Source organism: Crinia signifera, chromosome 3, assembly GCF_055691185.1.
Source record: "Crinia signifera chromosome 3, ASM5569118v1, whole genome shotgun sequence".
Taxonomy (NCBI): domain Eukaryota; kingdom Metazoa; phylum Chordata; class Amphibia; order Anura; family Myobatrachidae; genus Crinia; species Crinia signifera.
In genome coordinates this window covers 140,889,540-140,901,141 of record NC_139219.1, presented here as the reverse complement: position 1 = coordinate 140,901,141, position 11,602 = coordinate 140,889,540, and the positions used below count along the sequence as shown (strand labels likewise).

The following is an 11,602-nucleotide window of genomic DNA, read 5'->3' as shown; positions in this document are numbered from 1 at the left end:
GGGGGTACTTGAGTCCCGGGCCCCAGGCAGAAATGGGACCCGAGACAGAGTGCCAGCGCCCATGCAGGGCTGGACTGACTGTTACGCCGGGTACGCGGCAGCCGGGGTTTAGCTGTCACTGTGTCAAACATCAGAGGAACCTGGCCGGCCGGCCGGGCAGGCAGAGAAGCAGGAATAATGGATTATGGGATTTGTAGTTCATATTTTACTCCACAGATGACGAGCCGTTAAATATAAACTACAAATCCCATGATGCATAGCAACCCGACAGTGAGAGAGCACTGACGCGTGACTCACAGCACAGGACAGGATATCACGTTTCCCACATGCAGCCCCTGCCCTGCCGGAATGTTTGCAGTGCAGTAGTTGTGAGATAAGGCTGATTATGTTCGGGAGGGAGACAGCTCCCCCTCTTCTTCCTCCGTGCACAAAAACATGCTTCAAACAGACAGGGTAATGATCCTCTTTTTTTTTTTTTTCATTTAAATTTCTTTATTGAATCACCAGCTTGTGATGTCATTACTTATTTCATGTAAAGCAAGTAAACTGGTATACAGTGTGTGTTTGTGTGTTTGCGCGCCCGCGCAGAGGGGCCCTGCCTATTGTTTCAGTCCCGGGCCCCACTACTTCTGGTGGCAGCTCTGCGCAAGTGTGTGGGTAGTTTGTGGCCACTCCCTTTTGAATACCATTGCAAACACTCACGTTCGCATGTGGTGTGGGCGTTGCTTCGCTGCATGCGATTGCTCTTTGCACAGGTGTGTGCGAATGTGCATGCAAACGAATCAACCTGAATGAAGTCCAAAGTGCTCACTTCAACATAGGGTAGCAAGCGATTTTTAGTGAATTCTGGCTGAAATTAGCTTTGCGAAGGGTGCAAAATCGGGTACCATTGTTGGCAGTAAACGCCATTGGAACAGCACCTTGCATCCTTCACAATTATTAGGATCGACACCTGTGCTTGATAGCTATTAGTCAAACATTTATTTACTTAGATATTGCATCTCTTAGCCACTAGAGGGACTCAGAACATCATATAAAAACTACAAGACTATATAAGAACTGAGAAATTTGTGCTTTGCGTTTTATTCACTCTGAGTCCTAAACACACTGTATTCACCTCAAACAAAATATCTAAACAATGTAAACTGTAAACTGGGTACTGGTGCATATACAAACACAGCAGTCTATCTTGCATATGAATAATGTTATCATTATTTCAAAAATAATTACTAGAAATGTTCAAATTGAATAACAAGCCTGTATACTCATACAATGACACCTTAACCTCAAAATGAGAGGAATACCCCAGAAGCCAGAAATACAAACTCCAGGAAACAGTGAGCTCACTACATAATGACCATAATGACCTAACTACAGGCAACATCAGACACCAGACTCACCACTTTGGAGGACAAAAAGAAGGAAACTTTCATGCAAACTCCAAGACACTTTAATACAGTCAAAGGGGTTGATTCTATTAAAAACAATCAGCGTGCTGTTAAAATGAAGAATTCCGGTACTTGTGGGTGTTTAGTCACAAGTACCCGGTACCGTCATTTTCTGTCTTAAGGGCTCAGCGGTTATGCTATTTGCACCATGCCGGGGCACAAAACTACATAGCCATCATAGTGTTGTCGGATATTTACACGTATGCCAGGATGGGCGCAAGCAGAAAAGCAGTAGTCGGCGGTAGCAGCACTCTGATAGCGCCCTCCCAGTGCTGTTCACATCATTTTGAAAACAATCGACCCCATTGGTATTTTAATAAGTTCTGAACCGATTGGATGATTGGAAAAGAAACTACCTACAGATTTAAGGATTAGCTGAGGAATTACACATCCAGACATACAAAAGATTGGAACATGATTAGGAAGACCAATCCCGGGCCATTTTTTCAATCCTGGGATTCAGGATTGAAAAACTGTCAATCCCAGGATTCCCAGTATCCCAGGATTCAGGCTCCTGATATTCGGGATGCGAACTGTCGGGATTCCGTGTCAGCAGCCTGATCTCTTTTGAAGAACTGAGGCAAGTGTTGTGAGGGCAATCAGGATGCCGGCATCGGTGTACTGAATGTCAGCGTCATGACTGCCCGGATGCTGACCGCATCCATAGATACACAGGCTTTTTCTGCCAATAAGGATCATACAGTATGTTTATTACCACTTATTGAAACATTTTAAAAATATCCTCTCCTCCACAAAGTATTAATAAAATATTAATAAGACAACTAAAGCATTCTTACCCACATCTGTTGTGCTCTGTCGCTGCTGATTTATGAAAATTCTGCTTCAATTCGTATTTTATATCTATCTATCTATCTATATATACACAGGGCAGAGATCTTTGAGAAAGGTAATAAAATTACCGAAACGTCAGACCTTAAGCAGTTGTCGGTCTGCAGTTACTTTTTTGATAATTTCGTTCAAGTGCCGCCCCATTGTATCTCTGATACTTACCTGGCCATATATATATATATATTTAATATTATAGTATTCTGATGGCAAAATTGTTAGATGTTTGCAGATAATGTACAGAAAGGTTATTTTTTTATATATTGTTTACTTTGATACATACAGAAGTTTGGTATAAGTACCAAATAGGTTTTACCACATTTGGCAATTACCACATCTTCTTACATCTCTTTGAAGTATTTTTGTTATATTTACAAATATTCATAAGTAACCCTCTGTTCCCCTAACTCCTTGATGGCTAACCCTGACACCCCAGATGTTGTTGAACTACACATCCCAGCATGCACTGCATCAGATTTAGCATGGCCAAATAGCAAAACTGAAGCAGAGCATGCTGGGATGTGTAGTTCAACAACAGCTGGAGTGTCAAGGTTAGCCATCAAGGCCCTAACTCGTAATACACATTTTCAGATATATGTATATGTTATGTGTCATTTATGTCTGATATATTTATTTAGTAAATTAGTCATTTATGTCTGATTGTTTTATTTGTAATGTGTCATTTATGTCTGATTTATTTATTTGTAATGTGTCATTTATATGTTCCTGTTTCTAAACATTCAGGATGTGTTATATTTTCATATATATTTATATTTTCAGTTGATGTATTAATTGTTTGGTACTTGTGGAGTATCACGGCTCCCATCGCATGCGATTTTGAACAGAAATGCATCCAAATGCATTGAAATTAGTATCAAACATGTTCAATGGCCCCCAAATGTAATTTTTCAGGCTGTACCACCCCCACTATCAACGCGAACCCGAAGCGTGGCGAGCGCAGCGGTCCGCGTTCTACGACCTTTTCATACCCCCACTATCCACGTCGGCGTTGAGTTGACAATAGATAGTGTGGCGAGCGCAGCGAGCCACCGAGCCCGAAGCGTGGCGAGGGGACGCGGACACCTGTAAAGCCCGTGAGGGGACGCCTATACCTGTGAAGGTATCCGTGTCCCCTCGCGGGGCTCGCTGCGTTCGCCACACTTCGGGCTCGGTGGCTCGCTGCGCTCGCTACACTTTCTATTCTCAACTCCACGCCGACGTGGATAGTGGGGGTATGAAAAGGTCGTAGGACGCGTACCGACGCCCCTCGCGGGCTCGCTGCGCTCGCCACGCTTCGGGTTCGCGTTGATAGTGGGGGTGGTACAGCGTGAAAAATGACATTTGGGGGCCATTGAACATGTTTGATACTAATTTCAATGCATTTGGATGCATTTCTGTTCAAAATCGCATGCGATCGCATCACATGCGATCGCATCGCATGCGATTTTTTGCTATGCGATGGCCATCGTGGGAGCCGTGATACTCCACAAGTACCAATTGTTTTAATCAAGTTAGCAGAGAAATAAACCCATGGCCTTGATAAAAATATCATAATAATAATTAAAAAGTAGTAATAATAGTTATAATAATACATAATTTATATGTACATAGATAATACATTATATCAATTATAAAATATATATTTTAATATATTTATTACATTTTTATATTTCTTTTAGTGGCTGATCACAAATACCACCTATGAAAATGTATTGAACATAACAGATCTAACACCTGGGAACTACTGTATCAGTGTAAACATGATGTTTAGGGAAATAACAAGTAGCAGAAGTCAAAACCAGTGCGTGCAGCTACAAGGTACTGTACTGTATGATAACTCTGACTACAATAGGGAATTTCTGATGGCCTCCTTGGAGAATAGATAACCCTACTGCTTCCTTCCCACCTCTCCACTGACTTTAGCAGAACATCATGGCCTGGCCCTCCTTCAGTTTAGTAGTGCAAATCAAAGGATTACATTAGCTGTATCTTTTCCTTACCCCTCCCACCTGGGCACTGCCCAATCTTCTTTGAAAAACAATGACACAAGTAGGTAAATATTCTCTATGCACTATACTTGAGAGCAAATTGAAATTTATGATTATATAATATTTTCATATCACAACCAGTAGTCAAGAAAGCATCATCTCTCTGTATTGAAACTTATATGGTCAATTCAGATGGGTTACATATAGGATGACTGGGGAAAGGGATGTCTGTGGTCATGTCAGAATATCGACGTCAAAGCCAAAACAAATGAACTGAGTCTTTGGCAGTAGAGTGGTAAGTGCTGCCTGTGTATACCAAATCCTCCAAATTTAAAACCATATTATAAAATGTGGGTATTCAACTTAAATAGTCCTGCACAGCACAATAATCACAGCTGCTAGTGTCTGGTTCAAACCAGCGTGCCTGACATCCCCATGCCGGTGGACAGTACAAATGAAAAGGTGAGTATCAGAGATACCAAAGGAATTGATCCTCACACCAGCGCTAATTCAGAAATATATACCATACATCCCTGTATAGGGCTGTGGAGCCCCGGACCTCAGACTCTGCAGCCCTGGAGCCCCAGACCCAGGGACCTACCTACGGGCTCAAGATAGGTAAGTATCAATGTGTTTGTGTAATGTATGTATTAAACTTTTATTTTTCTGGGTTGTCAGTGTGTTTATTTAACTATTTTTATTACTGTGGAACTACAAGACCCAGTGGGCCCTTTAATGCCCCGCAGGCTGGGACTTGTGGTTCTCCAAGTCCCAGCTTGCGGGAGAGGCTTGCTGGGACTTATAGTTCCACAGTTTTAAACAATAGTTTATTCTTTTTTTTACACCCTTTTATCAGCCCGGTGACCACCGCCCAGGGTCACCGGGGACAGCACCAGGCTTCAGCCTGGTCAGGTAAGTCCTGAAGGGGGACCCCTTTATTGGGGGGGTCCCCACTCCCCCAGGACCCCTGGCCAGGCTGACTGGTTGGTAGGTTTAATGCTTTGGCCGCGGGACCTTATATAATAATTGTCCTCCCCGGCTGTGGCATTACCCTGCTGGCTGGTTGGGCCTGGGGCTGGTTCTTAAAATATGGGGGACCCCTAGTCATTTTGTCCCCCGTATTTTGGGAACTAGCCCCGGCCCTGGAGCCTGGGGCTGGTTTTAAAAAATCAGCGAAGCCCTATTTGCCGGGTTTCCTGATTTTTTAATACCAGCACGGGCTCTTCAGCCTGGTGCTGCTTACGGCAGTGGGGGGGTACCCCACGCCATTTTTAAAAAAAATTCCACCCCCCTTATTTTTACTATAGTTTAAACGGGTTTTTAAACGGGTAAGTGTGAATGTGGCAAAAACGGCTTTTCAACGGTAATTTACCGTTTAAAAGCTGCAGCGGGAAAGGGTCTTTATGGTTATTACCCGTTTAAAGACCCGTTTAAAAATAACGGGTCATTACCCATGTAGGCAGTGGGAAAGCAGCATATTTGCTAGATTACAATTTGAATAATAATACTTATATTAACCATTAACTATTTCTACCTAGATTTAGCAGCTGGAGAAGTCATTACAGGATCAATTTTGGCCGTCGTTGGTTTTCTGGCATTTGTTGTAATTCTGAAAATCCACCTCATTCTGTACCGACACTTTAACCCAAAGACACATCTTCCATCAAATCTGGTAAGACGCATGTATAGATGGTAAATTAAGTAACTATGTAAAGACACCTATGAGTAACCATGGACCATAAAGTAGAAATGCTTATCCGATTTGGGCCACTCTCACCCGATTCCGACAGATTGGGCTGGGAATCGTATTAAAGTACCCAAATTGTACGTGCCTAACCTTTGATTCCGATTCGATGCGCGGTGCCATGCACATCAAATCGGATCCGGAGATTGGAAAAAAAGTAAAATCAAATAAATTGTATGTAAACAGAAGTATCCTCCTTGATCTTTGCTGCAATTTGTTGGCATGTGCATGGCAATGATTATTCACACCCAGCTGAGAGTAGTCACAGTGTGCATATGCCCGGTGTGTGTGTGTATATATATATAGATATATATCTATATATATATATATATATATATATATATATATATAGATATATATATATATATATATATATAGATATATATATATATCTATATATATATATATATATATATATACAAATGAAGGCACATTCATCCATCCCACGGCACTGCTACACAGTTTGCAGGTGCAACTTAGTGCACTGGGCTGCGACTTATTCACACCTGTGATTGCACCATACAAATATTAATGTCTTTATTAACTCTTCATTTCTTGTCTTTCCATTAGATTTTACATGGTTTGAAATCAAAAGCAAGTGAATACAAATCTGATGAATCCTGCATAACTACTTCAATTTTTGATGGCATGGAGCTACCCAAATATGTTCCTGATTCTCTGGAGAACATGAGGAAATGTCCACAAAACAAGCGGTATATCACTACAGAGGCGTGGGGAAAAGACTATGTCAACTGCAGACCAAAGGACATTGATCAGAGTGTTCCAGAGAAAACAGTGGAACTTAGAAATTCAACTTATGGTACAGATGCTTGTGAGAAATATTATTTGGTAGAATGTCCAAATCTTTGGATGTCATTACAAGAAAGGTACACTAAGGAACATACAGGTCTACTTCATACACATCCTTCTAAAGAAGATGTGGACTATAATAGCCCAACTGCATGTGAGGAACACTGCAAAAAAGCAGGACCGTTATACCTAAATCAAGATGAAGAATTACATCCTTTTTACAGAAATATTTAATTTCTGGGATATTCAAGGGCAACCCAGTAATTGAAATGCTTAAAATCCAGTGCGCAAATAACTAACACCCCTTTCATACACATCTAGGCAATAAGTGCCATGTTGTAGAGGTGTAATACAGTATGGTATTTAAACAGATATTTACATGATCAGCTGAGTGATTACAAACATGTGTGACCAGCTTAAGATATGGACATTATTGCTAATGACTATGACATGAGATAAAGTAGATATTGATATGAACTAGAGATTAATTCCATCAAGGCAGTATACTAAGTTCTGACTACTGCAATTATGATAACCAAATGACCTAAACCACCTTATACACAATCTCCCTTTATCTATAGAAAGTAACCTTGTCACGCTATTTTACAGGTTCTCTTTCCTGTCAATTTATTTGCAAATTATACAATGTATATACTCCAATATCCATCTAACTACACACATGCACACACAAAAGAAAACCCTCAAATAGTCAGTTCCATCACTTAATGTTAGTGAGTTCAATGATTGTTGGTACACATGAGAAACACAAATCACAGGTTCAGTATTTTTCTCTTTAGACTACATGGGTAAATCTCTATAATTTACTAGTTTGTTTGGAAGGAAAATATCTGTATAATAGTTCCCTGTGATGCAGTAATGGTTAGTATTACTGTCTCACAGCACTGAGGTCATGGGTTTGATTCCTACCATGACCCTAACTGTGTGTAGTTTTATATTCTCCCAGTGCTTGCATGGGTTTCCTCAGGGTACTCCAATTTCCTCCCAAATTCCAAAAATATACCTGCAGGTCAAATGGCTCCCATGTAATTTAATCTTAGAATGTCTGTGTGTACGTGTACATATTTTAGGGAATATAGAATGTAAGTTTCACTGGGGCAGGGACTATTGTGAATGTTTAAATATTCTCCGTAAAGCGCTGCGGAATATATATGCGCCATATAAATGACTGGCCATAAATAAATAAATAAATATAGGATAGATTATTTATCACAGTTCTCCCAGTTTAAATAAATACAGATGCTATTAATGTGTGCTTCACTTATCTACAACTTATGCAGTAACCAATGAATATTGGTCTTCACCCTTGACTTGCCAGTAGACTACCCCAGAACAGGAAACTACCTCTTGGATGAGGGAAATGCTGTAGATACTGGCCTGGCTCTCTCCAATTTGACTCATTGCTACACACTTCTGACTGAAATCCTCTCTCCAGCTACAGCAAGGGTTGGCAGTTCTTCTGTTCAGCTTCACAGTGGTGCCTTCCAGCTGTCACTCTCCCTGCCCCCTTATAGCAGGCGGCGGCCTCCTCTAGCATCCCAAAAAACAGGCGGCAGACATTTTGTCTGGGAGATTTTTCATGTGTGTGTGTGTGTTTGGCATGTGTACGGTACAGATGGAGCGGTTCCCAGCTTTGCAGGGGATGGCGGACCCTTACCATCTCTGCTTCAGGGAGATGGGTAGGGATGGTGGTGTGTTTGTGGGGAGGGGGCAGGGAACGGCGGACAGCGTCGGGAGGCAGTAGGGACCAACGGGGAGCTCCGTTGGAAGGGGATGCACAAATGTCTCATGCGTGCACGTCCCCTTCCGGCGGCTGGTGGTTGGCGATCTGACCGCCAGATCCCATTGAATGACAGCTGCTCCATCTGTACATGCAGATGAATAGAGGCGAAGATGCGCGGCAGTCAGAATGCTGATGCTAGCATCTCGATGGAGGAAATCCCTAACCCTCCCTTCCTACCACCTATCGCTAACCCTCCCTCCCCTGCAACCTAATTCTAACCCGCCTTGCTTGTGTCTAACCCTAATCTTCATGTCACACAGCCTAACTGTAACCCCAATTCTAAGTGCCGAACCCTCCTCCACACAGCTGAAACTTATTCCCCCCACCAGCTTAACACTGGCCTGCCACGCATACTTATGATTGGGCTGTCTGCGTCTGTATTCTGACTATGGGCATCCCATTCCATCCCTCTGCTGAGGGTCAAGAATGAATCCAGTCCATGCATGGCACTGCAGTATTAAACTATTATATTAAATGTAATTTACCAAACAATATATTAGAAACATGTCTGGGTCACGCAGCGTCTCATGGTAATAAAATATGTGTATATGTGCGTGCACACACACAGATATTTGTATTATGATTTTAATTTGAGACCTCAGGCCCCCCCTGTCAAAAGTATCCCATGCCCTCTAGAGCCTTAGTCCAGCTCTGGCTCCTAGGCATCACAGGTAGGAAGGCAAAGAAGCTACATCTAAATTACTATTACCCACCAAAAATGTTATACCTATATTTTTTGCTCTGGTATTTTTTAAATCAGTAACAGGCCGGTATTCTATTACCCATGAAGAAACATCAAGGTTTTTTTTTTTGCGCTATTCAATGTGATTGCCTAAACAAAATGATTTTGGCGGAAAAAAAAATTCACTCAAAAACACACAGGTTCAGTATTTTCAACAGAAACAGCTTCAAGTCCTTTGCAGCTTTTGTTTTGTGTGTCATTTGTGTTTTATTATTTTTATTTTATAGTTCTGTACAGTCAGTGTCTGGAGAGACATCATATTCCTCTAAAGCCCCGGTGAATGATATTTATGTCAAACAATCTTGTCAAAATCAATTACCTACTGTTTCAGTAATTACGTGCAAAACAAATGGTTAATAGTGTAGTCCAATTGCGCTGTGATAATACAATTTGTAAATACTAAAAAATAACACAATTATTTGTCATTTATAATTTCCAGGGATTCTTCTAAGGGAGAACATGTGAAGAATTTTCCAAAGACATGATATTCTTTCCAGTGAGGTTCTTGATAGAATATTCTGAATTAGCTCAATATCACCCTTGGTGATTCAGCGTACCTCACTTACATAAGTAGTGGGTTATCAGCACACACAAAGGTTCCTTAAATCAAATATACAATAGTTGCAAGGAGTGGAAGTGTACTGTTGGCCCAGATGCAAAAATATCATTTAGGTCCCTTCCTCCACATACACGGGGGAAAAAAACTGCTTCCAACCAATGATATTCATGGACAAACTTTTTCCAACTTCAACTTCTGAAAATTTTCCAGAGTTTATTAAGACATACTGTACAAGGTACCTCAAAAGAGAATTAAGGACCTTAAAAAAAAGTACAATCCAATACAAAAATAATTTAAAAAATAAGTCCATCAAAATGCATATAAAATAAATGAAAAAACAGCTGCCTACACTCTCATGTACTTGTCGATGCGTTTTGGTCTTATGACCTTCCTCAAGACATGTCTGTGGAGTGTAAGAAGCCATCTTTTAAATGTAAAGTAATAATTAAAAATTACAGGAAGTGATGTAATGCTGATTTCACAAATCAAGTTTTTTTACAATTCAAATGCATTCACTGCATCAATAAAAATAGGTAAGTATCAACATTTAAGTTGCTTTTTAACAAGAATATCTGTATTTATATGTAAATCTTTTAACACATAAACAATGAAAAGTCCATAGCAACATATGCAACTTTTGCTGATCGTGGGAACATCCCCATATGCACATCACAGGGAACCCTTAAGGATTACAAATACTGTAAGTGTCTAGGGCCATCACACACCTGATTGCTCTACGGGGGTCCTGATTCCCATCCAGTGCATCTGCGGGATCTGGGGCAGAAGTTGATCGACCAGTTTATAGAATACAACAGAGAAATGATAGCTAGCATCTGATTGGCTCCTATGGAATACACTACATTTTATTTTTTAGAAACTTCAGTAAATCTACCCCAATTTTTTTGTGTGCGTAGGTTTGCTGTTGCATTTCAAACCACTGCTTGTTAAATCTGGGTTTCTATTTTTTCCACTGTCGAAAACATTGATTTTGTTTTGTCATTCAATTCTGCGATATTATATTCTAAATTGTGCCTTTTCAGTAGTTTTGGCCTTGGTCAATCAGCGGGTTGCAAAACCTGCAAAAAGCCTCCAGGATTTAGAACTGAACAGGTAAAGTGGAACGCTAATAAAGTGAGATCAATTGGCAATCACAAATATTTAATTTTTAATAAACCACATTTTATTTAGACATCTCAATAAAAAAAAAAAAAAAGTGCACTTCAATACATTATTATATTGGACATATACTGTAGAGGAATAATAGAAATGTGAATTCATTCAGCCGGGGTGAAATCGGGCTCAAATTGCATAGTGTATGAAGCCCTTAAAGCCCTTCAGATGCTGAAATGAAGGGATTGTTCTAGACTAGAAAGACAAACAAAACATATTTGCCCCCAGCACACCAAGGGGCATCCGCAATAAGATCAGAAAATACAAATAGTAGCCAGTAATTAGATATCTTAGTTCCATATATTTGCATAGATATGGTAAGCCCCCAGCCCACAAGGCATCTCTAACACTACATGATAACAGTAAACAACTGTAGGCCATACACAGGGCCGGTGCAAGGTTTTTAGCACCCTAGACAAAAATTTGAATACTGCCCCCCCGCACAGTTACCGCACTATTGTTAGTAATAAAGCACTGAAACATTGATTGAATTG

The 11,602-nt window shown here is 40.7% G+C and overlaps 1 protein-coding gene across 2 annotated transcripts; it reads left to right on the top strand.

The window, feature by feature from the left end:
* Nucleotides 1-269: 269 nt before the first annotated feature.
* Nucleotides 270-11,098, top strand: LOC146063824 (uncharacterized). Of its 2 annotated transcripts, XM_083176619.1 has the most exons (5): nucleotides 270-453; nucleotides 3,974-4,112; nucleotides 5,821-5,954; nucleotides 6,597-6,846; nucleotides 9,819-11,098. In XM_083176619.1, exons 1-5 carry the CDS (start codon nucleotides 436-438, stop codon nucleotides 9,842-9,844), a joined length of 567 nt encoding a protein of 188 aa, XP_083032745.1. In that variant the 5' UTR covers nucleotides 270-435; the 3' UTR covers nucleotides 9,845-11,098. The 2 variants fall into 2 exon arrangements, with proteins under 2 accessions (XP_083032745.1, XP_083032744.1); XM_083176618.1 differs by lacking the exon at nucleotides 9,819-11,098 and having other exon boundaries at nucleotides 271-453; nucleotides 6,597-9,812.
* Nucleotides 11,099-11,602: the final 504 nt, after the last annotated feature.